The sequence below is a fragment of the Nelumbo lutea genome, chromosome 3 (genome assembly GCF_056320005.1).
Source record: "Nelumbo lutea isolate HS-2025 chromosome 3, American lotus-T2T, whole genome shotgun sequence".
Lineage (NCBI taxonomy): Eukaryota > Viridiplantae > Streptophyta > Magnoliopsida > Proteales > Nelumbonaceae > Nelumbo > Nelumbo lutea.
The window spans coordinates 101,630,862-101,648,301 of record NC_142686.1 but is presented as its reverse complement, the minus strand read 5'-3'; the positions used below and the strand labels follow the sequence as shown (position 1 = coordinate 101,648,301).

Here is a 17,440-nt window from a genome sequence, read left to right as displayed (position 1 = left end):
ACTCATTCCATGGACCATGCTGGGCCTAACCTTTGAGGGGTTTCGGGCCAGACAAGCATGACCCGAACAGGCCCATGTGTTGGGCCAATAGGGCCCACTTTACACCAATGTTTTAAAAAATGACCCAAAACCGGAACCGTTCTGGCCACCGGTTTTCGAGTCAATAGTTCTACCATCCGGTTTGAATGGATGGCCCATTCCGACAAAAAATAAAAAACGACCAAAACCATTGAATGGGTCAATAGTTTGACCGCCTGGGTCAGTGGGTCATTGACTTTTTGGCCAGAAACTAGGTTTAGGATAAAATGGAATCAATTGCTTGGACGGTTCTCGAGTCAAACGGTCAACCGTCCAGGTCAATGGTAGTTCGAAAACCATGCTTTACACCTCTAAATGTGCAGTATATTAAAAAAATTTTGGAAGTTGTAGCCTACAAAAATAGTAATCGTTTGCCTCATGGGGTTTTTTGGTTCTACTTTTGTCTTGTGTGGGAAGTGAGAACTGGGAATGCTTGGGAGTTAACGATAAATAAACTCTCTCGACTTCATTTTCTTTTTCTTGTACAAGCTTCGAATAATGTAGAGCCTGTTTAACAATGGCAACCAATTTCAGCCCCGTAGAAACGTTTCCTTCTCTTGGCACCAAACAACATTAGGTCCCTTTCGTTCCAAAATCCGATCCTCCAAGCCATTTTTTCACTCTACAAATCAAATTCTTTCAATGATTCATCAGTTGCAGTGCCCAAAAAGTTTTTTTTTCGTTGATTCCCAATTGCAATATATATGATCAGAAGAATTATGGGCAGTTGCTGGAAATATGTGTGGATGAAAAGAACCTGGTATTGGATAAGCTTATCCATTCCAAAATTGTGTCAAATGAGTTAGAGAAGAACTCTTTCTTGCAACTAAGCTCATTAGCCTCTATTCATTAAATGAAAATCTTCGAGTGGCTGAGTCCATCTTCTGCGGAGTTTTGAATCATAACATCTTCCTGTTAAATGCCATGATCAGAGGATATTCCGTAAATGGGTTATATCACCAAGCATTGGACCTCTTTTATGAGAAAAGGAATGAAGGTCTCAAATCGGATTCTTACACATTTTCCTGTCTTCTAAAGGTTTGTGCCTCGTTATCTGATCTTTAGCAAGGCAAGAAGATTCAAAGCATAGTTGCAAAATGTGAACTTGGGTTTGATTTATTTGTCTCAAATTCGCTTATTGGCTTTTTTTGCTAAATGTGACAGTCTAGTTGATGGGACCCAAGTGTTTGAAAATATGCCTCAGAGGGATATAGTATCATGGAATTTGATAATATATGCATACATACATGAGGGATTTCATTGGGAAGCTATGGTAAAAGTACAAGAATTGGTCCAAACTGAGTTAAGACCGGACTTGGTGACAATTGCTTGTGCTCTTTCAATATGTGATATGGATGTAACAATCAAAGAAATGCACAGCTATATTTTGATAAATGGACATGAACATATTGCCATAGCCTGTAATTCCCTTATTAACATGTATGGCAAGTGTGGTAGAACTGAAGAAATTTATAAGGTTTTGTTAAAGTGAGCGTACCTGATAAAATTTCTTGGAATATTGTGGTTTCTATCTATGCTCATAATGGTTCTCTTGATGATAGTTTCGGGCTTCTTAAGGAAATGAAATTTGTAGGATTTTAAGTAGATGAAATTACTTACAGTGGGATCATTTCCTCTCTTGCTCAGAATGATATCCAAAGAAACCATGAAAATCTTCACTGAGATGCTAGATTTAGGACTGAGGCCAAATGTGGTTATTATAGCAAGTATACTTCCAACAATTTTTTACTTGAAGGACTTTGGCCATTGTAGAGAAAATCCTGGTTACTCGTATAGAAATGGACTGGAACCTAATAGAAGAGTTAGAAATGCTTTAATATCTGTTTACACCAAACTTAATTTAATCCAGAATGCATTTCAAATCTTTGGAAACATGAAGAATCGAGGCGTGGTCTCTTGGAACTCAATGACTGTGGGCTTTGTACATAATGACCTCTTTAATGAAGCCCTTGATACATTTAGAAATATGATTGGAGACCAAGCACAACCTAACCCAATTTCCATTACTAGTATTCTGTCAACTTGTGCAGGTTTGTCTCTTATATGACAAGGGAAAGAAATCCATTTATGGGCCTTAAAGAATGGATTTGGGGGTCATACATTTGTGGGTAGTTCTTTGATTGACATGTATGCCAAATGTGGAAGGGTCAAAGACTCACGAAATGTGTTTGATCCGATGATAGAGAAGAATTGGGTATCATGGAACTCGATGATTGAAAGATATGCAGTGCATGGCCTTGGGCAGGAGGCCCTCAAAATCTTCCAGATGGTGGAAAACCCTGACCATATTAGTTTCGTGGTAGCTTTATCAGTATGTAATCATGGAGGAATAGTTGAACAAGGCATTGAGATTTTTAATAGCATGAAAGACTTTGGACTAAGCCTCAAAGGACATTATGCATGTATGGTGGACATATTGGACCGATCAGGATGGTTAGATGAAACTCCCAGTTTGATAAGGACAATGTCAATGGAAGCCAATCCAGATATTTGGGGAATATTGCTTGGGGCATTCAAATTTGGACATTGCAATTTATACAAGAACTCAGATAATTGAATCAGGCTGTATGAATTTGGGATACTACATCCTACTATCAAATATATTGGTAGATTATGGGAGGTGGGAAGATGTGGAGGCAATGAGGAAGCTGATGACTGAGAAGAGAGTGAGGAAAGTAGTTGGTTGCAATTGGATTGAAGTTAACAAGAGTGTGGGGCAGTATATTCAATATGTTAAGAAGATTGAATGAATAGATGAAGGAGATGAGATGAAGTATTAGATGGCAGATCACTTATATTTTATTTCAACCAAACAACCATAGATTCAGAAGAACTGCAAAAGACAAGTTCTAAATAACAAAGAAGATGTTTTTGTATAAAGAGAAGTTGGGACATTACCATACATGGTACCACCTAAGAAATATTTCATGTGAAAATTGATAAGGAGATATTGATGCATGGGGCTTTCCATTTCCTAAAAGACAAGAAAAGCAAGGATCTATATATGATAATAAAGCTCAACATGCATAATGTGTAGAATCTTTGAAAAGATTTCCATAAAGGAAATTCTAGATGAATTTGGCGCCTGTTCAAGATGGATAGGAACAGAAAGTGCACCATCATCATTTTTTTTTCTCATACTAAATATATGTGGAGGTAACCCTTTGACCTTATCATCAAATTTGTCAAGATGGCCCTTCACCCTTTAGCTTAATCTGCAGCCTGGCCTTACCTAACTCCCTCAAGCAATTGAACCAAGGACTACCATATTAAACATGACCCATTGGTGTTAATTTGATTTTCTCATGGAATTGTCAAGGTGACCCCTCTCCTCCTGTATCTTAACTTGCAACGCAGCCTTATATATCTTCCTCAAGCAATTATCGAATCAAGGATTGAATTGCTAGAAGTTTTTCATCTCATTTTGTATTCACTATTTGCTTCTGTTATCTGAAATCAAGAGGGTTTCTTCTGTGATCTAAGAGAACCAGACAAGTCATATGCCTCAAAAGAACAATTTATTCTTTAGCCAGAATACTTCTCTCGCATTCAGATGAATGATACGAAGATTCTGCAGATTTCTATGAGCGAAAGCAACCTCACATTCCTATTAAAGTTGTTTGGAGCAAGAAGCAACTATTTATTGGACCAAGATAGCTCCAAAGAAGATGATGCTGGTAATACTCTATGCTTTCTCAATGAGGTTGAGAAGTGAATAAATCAAGGATTACATGTATCCCAGGTATACCCTATAATCAGGGCAAAGCATCTTTTTATTAATGGTCAAAAGTATTCCAACAATTGGAGCAACCAGTGCATAGTGAAGTTTTGGGCTGCACTTTTCCATCATCTCTATATTTTCAACCTAGCCCTTTTGGTCAAAACAGGCTGGAAACTTTTAAGTTCTTCTCTTTGGTTAGAGTTTTAAAGGAATATAGTTTCCGTGATAGAGGCACTAATGAGCATGAAAAGTATCTTGGCTATAAGAAATCCATGGGTCCCATTCCTGCAAATCTTCAGATTGCAATCCACTGATCTCAATTACTATGAAATCGAAGTTGCAAACTTGATGAAATTGGACCCAAAGTGCTTAGATGGGATGCTTTTGAACAAGCTTGTCAGCAAAGTTGTGGGTAAGATCATGCTTCTAAGATTATTTGACAATGAATGCAAGCTCAACTTTGCCTACTTGTAATTAGACTGCTATTGTTACTCAAACCATAAAAGAGAACATTTGAGAAAGTGGACTTATATTGAAGAATTTCGCCTTAGCAGATATAGAAACGGGTTTTGAAGTTTGAAATGCCCCCAAAGATTCAAACTTAATATAACGAGTTTGTTAGTTGGGGTGGAGGCGTGGAGCTGCATTTCAAAACAAAATAGATGTTTCAGACTGGGTATCAATCATGCCATCATTTTGTCAGATGTGAAGGAGATCCTGCAAAAACTCAAGGAAACTAGAATAAACACAAGGTGGAATGAACAATCTTTAATCGAGCGTATCAAATTCCTTCTCTTTTTTTTTGCGAATCTTAAAATTATGTATATAAACAGGAACGATGTAGGCCCAGCCCATTATATAGCTAAGAGGGCCAATGTAAATAGATCTTATATTCTAACCCCTAGACCCCTCCCCCCAAGACACAGTGCATACCTCAACATGAATGGTGAATGTAAACAGGAACGATGTAGGCCCAACCCATGATATAGCTAAAAGGGCCAATTTAAATAGATCTTATATTCTAACCCCTAGACCCATCCCCCCAAGATACAACGCATACCTCCAAGGTTCAAAGTATCGTTACGTATCAACCCGTATTGATCGATATGTATCGTTCTGGGACCCTTCCAATACGCCCCTACAGTGAGTTTATCAAGGGTTTGACCGGTTCAGGGGATGGAGGGGTCCTAGACCGGCTCTCCTAAACCAATTTTAAAAAAGAATAAAAAAAAGTGAAAAAAACAAGTATCAAAATGCCCAATGCACCCCTACGATATTTTGAACCTTGCATACCTCCACATGAGGGTCTTCTTTTGTACCCTTAGCTTCTTTCTGTGCAATGGGTCTCTTTTCTTACAAAAAAACAAAGAATTTCCATAAAGTCCACCCAATGCTGGATGATTCGAGGAAGATCTCGTGATTCGTCTATTTTAGTAAAGTTTAGCCCCATCAGAAAGACTGCTTATAGGCACGTCAATGGTGGATATCCAGAAGGCTAGGACAGCAAGCCTAATTCTTAATAGCAAGTTAGCAACCTCACCGGAATTTTTTAACATTCAAATTAAATTGATTGGCATTGAGATTCCTCCATATTGACCGACTCTGGTGGTATTGACTATGGATTATGGACTACAATATGTATGATGAATGGTCTCTCATTCGGGGTAAATCCTGCACCTTCTCTTCAGAGGCTGTGGGCGTGTGGGGTACAAAGATATCTGAAGTTGCAGAGGAGGTCGCAATCGTATAAAACCCCCCCTTTATGAGACAAAAAACATGTCGCCGGCGGAAAGGCCGGCCGATTACTCTAACAGATGAGATAAAGGTTGAATCTTTAACCAAAAATTATTTCATTCTTTACTCACCTCTGGCAGAAAATTGCAAAAACTGCTCATGTTAAGCTTAACAAAGTTTTTATTTTATTCCCTATCCTCGGTAGAAAAATAAAGGAAAAAAAAAAAGCAGCTCATGACATCAATTTATGCCTCGGCCTCAATGTTATACAACACCTATCCCATGATGTGACATCAATGATTTTAGTCAGAACTCAAATCTATTTTGTGGCTTCATGGATGGCATTTGCCAAGTATGCAACATTTCCAGTAGTTACACCTGCCATACTGTAAAAGATGAATGAAAAAATGTAATCAGAATACATTTATCAAGCGATGCCCTGAACACCTGCTCAACAAGAGAATACATTTATAGAAGACTCCTGAGATTAGAATTACCTGATACGACCATTACGAGTCATGTAGATGTGGAACTCATTTGTCAAGCGATCCACCTGCTCAGGTGTCAAGCCACTATAGCAGAACATACCAATCTGTTTGCAAGCAGAGCAAAATCTTAAGTACCAACAAGCCTTCCATGTCTAAAGTAATCAAGGAGGAATGATTATTAGAAAGGAGTGATAAAATGAAAGACCTAGGAAAAACATCCAAGTACCTGATTAGTTATATGCTCCCATGATAAGGATGAACCTAGCTTTTCAAGGTTTTCTCTTAGAGCATATCTCATCCCTATGATGCGATCAGCCATGCCCTGAACACAAAGTGTCAGAGAACAACTAGACAATTATGAACATTGATTTGTTTGACAAAAAAAGATCAGCGCAAGTCTAACAAATGATAAATGGGTTTTCAAGAATTGTGCAGTAAAAAATGGGAATTGAACCAAGTGGTAATTGCCTAATTGGAGGCAGTTGGATTACCTTCACTTCCTTGAGCCATAAATTCTTCAGTTCCGGATCACCAAGTACCGTAGTAACAATAAGAGCACCATGAACTGGCGGGTTGCTGTACATGGGTCTGGCAAGTTGTTGCAACTGACTCTTCACAGCCACTGATTGCTTTTCATCTTCACAGACAATGCTGTTTATATGAAAAAAGAGCACCATAAACCCTCTTTGCCTTGCAAAGTAAATGTTCAGAAGCAAGATAATAAAGAAAAGGGTGAAAAAAGTGTATATGCTTAAAATTTCAGCATTCACCAGCAAAAAAAACAGCTTAGTAAAGGAAAAATGGTAATTGTAACGAAGGATTACTAGACCAGCTGTCAGGACGTCAGACACAAAACACATGATACAAAGGAGTTACCAACTTGCAACTTTGTTTCTTTTTCCAATTGGTTCTTTTTTTATTGGTAGATTTTTTTCCTGTTTGTTCAAGTTGCTAATATTCAATTATTAATAAGAAATTAAACCATGAAAATGGCTTCAATTAGTGAAATAATCATGTGTGATTTTGAAAGTGGCTAATAATCAAGAAACCAAAGAAAGACCCTAGCCCATGACTGAGATAACACTCAACTATCAGTTGCGTTTCTTTTACTAGGTATCAGTTGCTAAAAATCCAAACACAAGTTGCCAGGTGAAGGTAGACTCATGATATCAGTAGCACCTTAGGGCTACTTATAAGAATGCAATAAGTAGCACTAGCACCAAAGGGCTACTTATCAGTTGCTAAAAAATCCAAACACAAGTTGCCAGGTGAAGGTAGATTCATTATATAAGAAATAAGAATGCAATAAATATCACCTTAGGGCTACATTCATGATATAAGTATCGGTATCAGGTAACATTCATGATATAAGTATCGGTATCAGGTATCCTATCGGACTGCTTCAATATGGATATACTTTGGAAATGCATGGATACAGACAAAAGTTATGAAACACTAGGATGCATAAATATCATACAATTTTGTTGATAATCCTTCAATCAAGAACTCAAGACATTCATCGAAAAAAAAAAAAAGAACCCAAGACTCATTATATAATATATAGATTTTTACAAATTAATACATGGACAAAGCCATTATTATATTATATTCTATTTAAGTCCAAGACACAAACATACAAAATTATTATATTTTAATTACCATATCAATTACTTGCTGTTTTACTATTTTTACTTCTCAACATTAACAAAAAAATCAACTAAATATTAAATTTTCAAATGCTTGGTAAACAATATTTTTATTTTTGTAAACAATAAATATGTTATTATAAAGTGTAAATTAAAATCAGTTAATAATTTAAATATATATATATATAATCTTAACTTAAAATGTATCAAATCTATTAAAATTCATAAGATACATATCATATGCAAATTCAATTTTTAATTACAAAAACAATTATTCCATGACACAGGATTACTCATGTGATTGATGCAAAGAAATTTTGTGCTTGAGGTGCAAGGCACGTGCCTTTTTTAAGCAAGGTGCAAAATTTAAAAAAAAATGCAAAAACTGTAAAAAACATTCAAAATAAATTAAGAAAATATTAAAAATAGTAAATAATTAAAAAAATTTAAACTCTAACTTTTAAACGAAATGTCCTAAAAAGCCCTATTAGCTAAAATTAAAATAAATAAACATAAAAAATGCAAAAAATAAAACAAAAAATAGCATACAAAACATATTCAAGCATGTCAAGCTTTTAATTTCTTTATTCTATCTCAATTGCATTATTTCAAATAGCTAATGTGATGTTAAACATCTTTCATTTCTAATTCTATAAGCCACCTTTGTACCAAGCCCAAACAAGTCCATTTTAGGGTCTTAAATTCTTAATCCCTACAACTACAAGCCCCTTGAGGCACGCCTGAACTGAGGTGCAAAGCACACCAGGTGCATGCCTTTTCAAAGGGAATGCACCTAGGCCTAGGGAAGGTGCATATCTTAAAATGTGCCTCGCTTATGCACCTAGGCACACCTTTTAAATCACTGCATGATTGCTACCCGATCCAAGGGATGCTTGTATTAATTGTGCATATTTTTATATTTAGTAAAATTTTATAAGTTACTTATTAAAAATATCACCAATAAATCATTTTTCCCAAAGGGAATTACACAAAAATCTCACAAGAAATATCCCCTTAATCCCCATAAAAAATAAGAAGGGAAAGGATTAATGAAAATGCAAAAGATAACTGATACAGATACCTTGGTGAAGATGATAGTAAACTCCACATTAAGACCATTTAAAACAAATCCCTATTAAACAGCAAAAGGAAGGTTCTTCAAAGTGAAAACATTGAATCTATTACAGGATCCCCATCAATTTGCTGAAATGTGATAATCTTCATTTCATTTTCAGACCCCATTCCCTGAATGTGAAAATGCAAGTTAATTGAATACCACCCTCCAGAAAGGTTCAAAATTTTGATATGATACACCCAGTGTTGGGCATATCGTATCGTATCGTCAGGTCCCCGATATGCCAAATAAGGGGCTTTTGGGGTTTAGCCCATTTTCAGGGGGGTAGGCCTGCCTAAGACCAACCCCCTGACCAATTAAGAAAAAACTAAAACAAAAAAAAATGTGGGTTTCGAACACCCTATATGCATGTTCATGTGTATTGGATGTAGTGATACTTTGAACCTTGCCCTCTAGGGACACAACCACATAAATACCAAATTGTAAAAGATCCATGAAGCCTGGCAAAGATCCAAGTAAGACGGTTGGATGAAACCCATTTCTATCAATAGAAAGAAGTGAGCTCCTATGCAAAGAGATACAACTATCTTATAAACTTCCACTCATGGTTGCAAAATCAGGTTATGACTCAGGCGAGTTGCTGAGTTGAGTAAAATTTCAACCATAATGAATCAGCCAAGTAAGAGTTAAGGCATTTGCACCATTAATGAAGATTTGATCAAAGCAATCTAATCTAACTAAACCTAAAATATTGAAATTCTCTTTTGCATGAGAAACAAATACTCTTCTCTCATCACTTCTGACTGGCCATTGCCGCTACCACTGGCCATTGGTAGACACTGATTTTTATGTTGACATTTTGACATTGTCAATCTGATACAAATCCCTCTTCAAAATCCCTATTTAAATATGTAAATTGGCATAGGGTATTCTGTATTTTTGGGATGGATTAAAATCTTTTTCTTTTTAAGATCTATCATACAGTCTCCATTTTGTATTTTAATTAATAGTGCTCAGTATTGATTTGCCACTTTTGTTTTTGTTTATTTACTTTTTTTTTGTGTTCTTGTTCCATTGTAAGATTTTGTAGTTTTATACTCTGCCTTCTTCCTTTGTTTTCCCTTTTTTCCTGTTTTGGTTTGTAACCTTTGATCAAACCCTCTTTGGTCTTTGTTTGGGTAATCGATCTTTCTTTTATGAATAATGAAGACATTTTTCATTACATGGTACAATGAGAAGACCTTTGTTTGGGTAATCAATCATTTTGTAATACCCCCTTTTGTTAAACCCTCATTTTTCTTAGGGATCATTACATGGTACAATGACAAAGGCTGAGAAATGAGAACAGCCTTTTTCATGATAAAAATGCTGGAGTCCACCCCTGTATTGCCAAGACAAGAATTGGTTAATGACCCTTTTTATTTATTGAATAAATAATTTCCTAACTTTCCTTGACTTGAAATTGAATTTCTAAGCCATAATACTTTTTTGTTGGAAATTTTGATTCAATATTCCTGGTTTTCCAACCTTGGTTATCTATGTCCCACCCATCCAAGGACTATTTTCCAACAAAAAAGAGAGAAAAATAAGTATCAGTGCCCTTACTATCCAAGAAAAGATGGTGATCACTCTTTGGCTAAAACCTTGTATTAAATTTGATCTGCTTCAGTTCTATCTGTAAAATGATAAACTAAACACAAGATCTCTAGAATACCACTATAATGCTATGTCCAATTAATACCCACCATAATATTAGAAAATTCAAGAACAATATAGCTTCATGCGAAGATAATTTGACTAAACCATGATTATGCAACTTAAACAGTGGACAAATGTTTATAAATAGAAGGTAATATTGACAATAACCAACAAAAAAATGAATGACTATAGGAGTTGTGTAAATGTGTTATGCTGTCCAGTGGTGGTAGCAGTAGCTATACAGTATACTACATTTAGTCAAGGGATTAATATTTAAATAGTGTCCAAACTAGTTAAGGCAGAAACAGAATCATGTACATGGAAATAGCAATATTTTCAATACATACCTGAGACATCCTACTCTCTGGCCATAAAGTCCCATATTTTTGGCAAATGATTGGGCACATCCAATGGCATGCCTATCCTCAAGAAAGATTCTGATAGCCTTTGCATCTCTCTCAGGATCACCACTGGCAAAACCTTGATATGCCATGTCAAAAAGGGGGAAATGACCTTTTATCTGTTAATAATACCAAAGCATAAAATGTCAAATAAAAGTTCTGCTTCTTCATTTAATATGGTGCAGAGTAGAAATATGGGAGAGGCACATCCAATGAAGCAACGAACCTTGAACTGATATGAAATCTCTCTCCATTGTTCTTCTGATGGATCCACTCCAGTAGGATTATGAGCACATGCATGAAGCAAGAAAAATGAACCATTTGGAGCATTCTATGCATAAAAAGCAAGACAAGATTAAAAAAAAATGGCAATGTGAGAAAAGAATGGTAAACGAGAACAGAGAAAAATAACCAAGAATTTCCTGCAATTTATATACCTTCACATCATCCATCAATGATGCAAAGTCTAAGCCTCTTGATTCAGGATGGTAGTAATGGAATGTCCTCTGAGGGACATGGGCATCTCTCCAGATGTTGTGATGGCTACAACAGAATCTTTGTATTAGAATCCTAAACTAATCAACCATGTGCAAGAAGTGTAAAAAAAAAAAATGATAAGTGCAGCATATCAAGCTTTTGTGACAGTACATGGTTAATTCAAAATTTCATGCTTTGTTACGTTTACCATTTCTGCATAACCTTCTTGCATAAAATTAAAGGAGATCAAAATGACATGATCACTCACTTAGCCCATGTCGGCACAGGTATATAGATTTGGGAATCTGGCCTGAAACGTTTCTGGAAGTCTGCAAAGAGTCGGCAAGCACCAGTTCCCGAAAGGGCTTGCACTGCTGCAATTCGTTTCTCTTTGATTAAATCAGAATTCTCTCCATAGGCTAACTTTAATGATTCTTCCACCATTTTTACACTTCCTCCCATGGGGAGATATTCCCTGATGTTAACATTGCCATAAAATTTTCAGCAGTTTTAAATTGAAGTGTAAAATAATAACTCAAATTAGCATTTACAATTCTACAGGTGTTAGCATTATCTATTTAACCAAGAAAAAAAACCATAATAAACAATCTCTATCTTTTCTTATGGATTAACAATGTGAAAAGTCTATTAAATTTAAGGAAAACATGAAGAAACATGGCTGAAGGCCTAGAAACAAGTCAACAAGTCAATAAGCATGCAGCACAGAAAAAGACCTAGAAGCAACTACATCCTTCTTTTCTTGGTGAAATTTCCTTCAAAAGAAAAGCATGTAGCACAAAAAAAGGAGGATCAACCAGGGTGTATAGGGGTTCAGGAGAACATGATATTCACCTTAGTAAACAAAAATGGACCTGCCTAAGATCTTCTCCACTCAACAACACCAATGCAAGAATCTCCTTAAACTCTTCTTTGCATAACTAAGGTAAAGTTTATTGTATAATTAATTTGAATAAATGGGCTAGATACCACATAAATGGACTTTACATGGTTAATGAGTCAAAAACATGAACCAAGATATACATCTGTATGCATCCATATTCTTCTATGAATAAAAAATTGGGTAAAAAATAATCTGCTGATGATTACCTACAAAAACACCTATATTCGAAGTTGTATGCGTCCTTGAGAATGGATAATTGGATTCCTGGTTTTGTTCCTTCCAAAGACCACCATATTGAGAAAGGAGTCAGATTCCACAAGATGCATCCACTATGACTGAAACCTCTAATCAGCATGGTCATCCTTAATTGTTTAAGGACAAAGAAAGCTTTAGGTTCTTGGCTCTAATAAGATCTGCATCCGCAATAGATAATGGACATATTACTGCCTTCAAATTCTCCGCTAATATCAGATGGGTCGGAATTTTCCAGGAATTTTCCATAAAAAATAAGCTTGTAGAACCACTTACTAGGTGAATCCACATGAATAATGAGCCAAATGCTGCACCTGATGAGAATTCTGCCAATACAAGGTGGATCAGGATGCCCATATCACTAACATCACATTAATTTCATTAGGACTTCAACCTCCACCCAAGATTGTCCATGCTGGGCTTTTCTTAGTTCTTACATTGCCTGTCCTAAGACCTGACCTTATGAAGGGGGAAATTTGTGTCAGGTTGGCAGCTGGAATGGAACTTTTGCAACCTTTGCAAAAATGAATGTCGACTTGTTTTGGTTAAAGGAATAACAAAATAAAATGCTATAGCTGACGCCCAATTGTATAAGATTTAGTTGAGAATCCATTGCTGGTGGGATAAATCAACTTAAGACAACAAAACATCATGAAGAGAGGAAAAGAGGTATTATTTTCTTAAGACCTACATCTGCTATCCTTCTTTTTCCATATCCCCAACTTTGATCAAACTTAGCCAATAAACCATCGCATCAGCATTATCTTTAGATGTTTAACCCAACCCAATACAATGATAGGCGTCATATTAAATCTTTTCCTACCTAAATTTTGTCGTCAGTTAAATTTCGATACGGCTCTTATAATTTACCCATACCTAAGCTGCAATTTGAGGGAACGACAAAGCATGCAATTTCAAATTAATATCCAAGAAATGACTCACGACTGGATGCATATCACCACTCAAAGTACTAAAATAGTTGCAAAATCGTAAAGCAATCAGAATCTACTTTTTGTATCACAAAGTGTATATTTATCAGCAACATCGTAGTATAAGAATCAAAGCAGTGGAAATGGAAGAAAAAGTAGATATGATAGGACCACGGCACTAGCGGCAAGTGGGAAGCACACTTATACACAAAAAGTTGCATAACTTGATATCCACTGCTGCTCAATAACTAAGCATCAAATATTATCTAAACCAGCTACAAAAAGACAGTAATCCACTTGAAAGAAACCAATAACAACAACCACTCACATGTTCATCTTTCCGGCAATCCTCCTCTCTGCTTCTCTGACGCATTCAAGAACAACAGGCTTCCCATTGTCATCACGATAAGCTCCCTAAATCATCAAAACCCACATGAAAAAAAAAATAAAAAAAAAAAAACAAATCATAAACAGAAGCACAAACTAAAATAATAAAAACAGGGACAACATCAGAAATAAGCAAAGATTTTTTTTTAAAGAAGATATGGAATATAACTGGAAGAAACTTACAACTCCAACGTTCACTTTGTCGGGGCTCGGATCAGCGAGAAAGGCTTCGGTTACGCCGAGAATCGGATCCTTTGGGGCAGGTTCAACACTTGTCCACCAGGAGGACATAGATCGGGCTCCGGTTATGGAGTTTCTGCTGAGAAGTCCTCTGCAAATAGCGGTCCTCGACGCCATGATCGTTGATCAGTTCAATCTCGGCGAAGAAAGCTTGCGAGAAGACGATGGTATATTAATCAATCGGCGCGAGCAGACACAGAAACAGATGTGGAAAATTGTGTGCGGAAACGTGAATAGCTGCAACCACCTTGAAAAGTGTGACAAGCTCACTAACAGCGAAAGTAATTAAAAGCCAACTCCACTTTTGGTTTTATTTTTGGGTAAATGACAAAGACCCCCTTATACATGGGGTCAGTGACAAGGACTGCCCTATACAACCCCGAATTTTAGCCATAAGACAAATAACACCTCAGGCGTTAAGTCAGATCATGGAAACAGTTAAATTACCAAAATACCCTGCTAAACTTGTTCTATTTTCTTTTTCTGCCATTTTCTCTCAAAACCTAACCCAGAAATACCCCCATTACTTCTCAACAAAAAATACTTCTACAATCTCGATAATTTCCGGAATGGAACTCCGATGTTGCTCAAATAAACATATCAAGTTTTCTGTATGGGTGAATGTACTACAGAGAACCTTCAGTGGGGTAGAACTTGAAGACCGGTTTGAATAATTTCCGGACATCTTGGAAGAGCCCAGACGACCCTTCAATGGGGGGGTTCAAGCCCAAGAACCAGAAGGCTTGGGATTTGCGACAACAATTCTTCGTCCATCTGTGTGTGAAGGGATTCAAGCACAAGAACCAATAGGCTTGGGATTTCAGAGATGGGTCCGATGGCTGTGTTGTGGAAGCCAAGTTCGAGTAAGAAATTGTGTTACTCTGTTTGATAGGAAATTTAATTTGAAAGGATTGAGCTGATATGGATACATGTATCTCAGCAACTTTTAGATTGCTAAGGCTCTATAGTTGCAAATGGAAGTGCAGAAAAAGCTTCTTGAACAGATTGAGGTAGGCTTTTCATCAACCCAGCTTTATTTTAAAGCCAGTTATTTTTGGCAAAGAATAACGGATACACACCAGCAACTATTTTTCTCCTCTAGGTGCAAAGACACTTGCAGCTACGATTGAAGCTCAAGGGAAATACCTACAGTCAGTTCTAGAGAAAGCACAAGAAACATTGGCCGCATATAATTCTTCATGTGTGGGACTTGAAGTTGCAAAAGCTGAACTCTCTCATCTGGTCTCCATGGTAGAGAGACAACGTTCAAGTTCTTCCTTCTCAGGACTAACTAAAGGAGGAAGTTTTAGCTTACAAGAGATAGAGAAGCAACCAATGATTCTAAGAGCTGTGAAAGAAAAGAGGAAAAACCACAGAAGCTGGAGGATGGATACCTCGATGAAAGTAAAAGACATTCAAACGTGCATCCATTTATGGAGATCAATCCAAACAGGGGCAACTCAAATGATCGAATTGGTGGACGGAAGCGAAGTGGGAGCACCATCTCTGATGGCAATTCTGTTGATTAGCAATCAGTTAAGAGATCACCAACCCATAAGAAGGATTGTGATAATTGGTTTAGAAAGTCAGGATCAAGGGATGAACTTGACCTTAACAATTAGTATCAGAGTGAAATTGAATCGGGCTTCGAAGAACTAGACTTGAACAGTTGGGGAGCGGAATCAGGGTACGAGTCTTCCAAGAATTTTGGCTCCTGAAATGTTGTTTCAAGATGCGTATCCTGTGATGGGTTTAAAAATTGAATTCTAAATATCATATAGAACAGGCAAGTTGCTTTCTTGTATAGCTTATGTGAATACCAACATCACTGGAGGCGGAAAGCGGTTGTGTGTTTTGGGTGAGTGATCTTATCGATCTTCGGAATACATCATGAACGACAGACAAGATCTCGACGTGAGGGTGGCACCTCCAGATGCTTCAGCACAGTGGAGAAGGAGAAGAAAGTGGGGACTTCGTCTGTTAGCTAAGAGTAAATAATAATATAGGTAAAATTGTCCAAAAAATTATGATAAGGGCAATTTAACCGTGAAAATGAAATCTTTTTTGAATATATCTGACGGAATACTGACAGAAGGGGGGTTTTTGTCACTGACCCTATAGAACAGGTGTTTTTGTAATTTAGTCTTTATTTTTCGTATTTATTGAAATGCCCCGGTTCTTTTTTTACATTTTTTTATTTTTTTTAGGTTTAAGCGTCAAAACGATTCGTTGTTGAGATTTTCTGTCCGAGCCCCGGCAGAGGGCTTCCGACTCCCGATCTTTCGGTTCGGCATGTATTCCGCAGAACAAGAGTTAAAAGAGGAGAGAGAACTTTTGTTAGTGTACTTACTAAAATACCTTTATTATTGATGAATATTTACCAAAATACCTTGAGTAGCCTATATAGACGTCACGGATCACCTCATTGACTTTGGATGGAAGTGGAATTTTTTAAGTTTGAGTAATATTTACTTAGTTTATTTTTACACGATTACAAGAGGTTGGGCTGTTAACGGATCGGATCTGGGTAGAGTCCATGTCGAATAGAAACTGACCTGATAAAGAAACACCAAGACCCAGGACCAAATCGGACCCCGATAGGGTCTATAATTTTATACCTAGAATCGAACTGATAAATTCTCGGGACAATCGGTGTCTGATTTGATGAACCCGATATAATAAAATTATAAATATATTGAAACTGTTATATATAAGGGTTTGAATCGATTAGGTGATGGGTGAAATCAGTTTGAAACCAATAAAATTTGGGACAATATATCAGGATCTGGAATCAAAATATTGACCATTGGGTTTGTCGGGTCCAACCCAACCCATTGACATCCCTGATTAGAGGTGCAACATGGACGTGACCGACCTGAAATTGGATCAGTCTAACCCAAAATTTTAAATGAGTTGGATTTGGATTTTCAACCCTTAAGCTAGGCCTGGGCCCAAGTCTTTAGACTTCTTTATTTTTTATTTTTTGTCTGGACTTTGATTTAGCCCTTGGACAGCCTGAATCCAATCCAATTTTAGGCCAATCCAAATTCAGCCTGATTATACACATTTATACATACATTTTAGATTAATTGGCCAACCTAATCCAGCCCATATTTGAATCGATCCAACCCAAATGCATCAAATCACAGTGTGGACTAGACTCAAATTGGGCCTAAATTGATCACAAAACCGGCCCAACCCATCCAACTTGCATACTTACAAGTTACAAATCATTGATATAAAGATGACAAAAAAAAATCCATCTAATGAGGGCACAAGGTCTCAACAGCCATGGGCCAGATCAATTACTTTTAGCTCCTTTCCATCGAGGTCATTCTCGTTTAAAGTTCCATTATGAAGAAGATTATACTAGAATGCGCAACAATGGCCTT

The 17,440-nt window shown here is 36.8% G+C and overlaps 1 protein-coding gene and 2 long non-coding RNA genes across 5 annotated transcripts; 2 read left to right on the top strand and 1 right to left on the bottom strand.

Moving 5' to 3' along the window:
* Positions 1–559: 559 nt before the first annotated feature.
* LOC148867215 (uncharacterized) lies at positions 560–1,597 on the top strand. Its single transcript, XR_016110366.1, has 2 exons — positions 560–1,116; positions 1,243–1,597. It is a non-coding gene; the product is annotated as an uncharacterized LOC148867215 (long non-coding RNA).
* Positions 1,598–5,646: 4,049 nt separating this feature from the next.
* On the bottom strand, positions 5,647–15,436 carry LOC148867214 (aspartate aminotransferase, mitochondrial-like). 3 transcript variants are annotated; one of them, XM_088976052.1, is made up of 12 exons: positions 13,992–14,331; positions 13,750–13,835; positions 12,769–12,946; positions 12,447–12,653; positions 11,608–11,814; positions 11,300–11,405; positions 11,089–11,193; positions 10,809–10,981; positions 6,534–6,693; positions 6,269–6,364; positions 6,052–6,146; positions 5,647–5,940 (listed from the first exon to the last, which is right to left on the bottom strand). In XM_088976052.1, the coding sequence occupies exons 4-12, from the start codon at positions 12,599–12,601 to the stop codon at positions 5,874–5,876; spliced, it is 1,164 nt and encodes a 387-aa protein (XP_088832178.1). In that variant the 5' UTR covers positions 12,602–12,653; positions 12,769–12,946; positions 13,750–13,835; positions 13,992–14,331; the 3' UTR covers positions 5,647–5,873. The 3 variants fall into 3 exon arrangements, with proteins under 3 accessions (XP_088832178.1, XP_088832179.1, XP_088832177.1); XM_088976053.1 differs by having other exon boundaries at positions 12,447–12,946; positions 13,992–14,190; XM_088976051.1 differs by lacking the exons at positions 12,447–12,653; positions 12,769–12,946 and having other exon boundaries at positions 13,992–15,436.
* LOC148867213 (uncharacterized) lies at positions 14,712–16,232 on the top strand. The gene is made up of 2 exons (XR_016109503.1): positions 14,712–15,058; positions 15,151–16,232. It is a non-coding gene; the product is annotated as an uncharacterized LOC148867213 (long non-coding RNA).
* The last annotated feature ends 1,208 nt before the right edge of the window (positions 16,233–17,440 follow it).

Excerpts from the sequence above, each read along its gene's own strand:
- LOC148867214 (XM_088976051.1), bottom strand. The coding sequence starts at position 14,165 with ATGGCGTCGAGGACCGCTATTTGCAGAGGACTTCTCAGCAGAAACTCC. Across the intron at positions 13,836-13,991 it reads ACAAAGTGAACGTTGGAGTT|GGAGCTTATCGTGATGACAA; the intron begins GTAAGTTTCTTC and ends TTGATGATTTAG. Across the intron at positions 6,147-6,268 it reads GGGAGCATATAACTAATCAG|ATTGGTATGTTCTGCTATAG; the intron begins GTACTTGGATGT and ends GCTTGCAAACAG.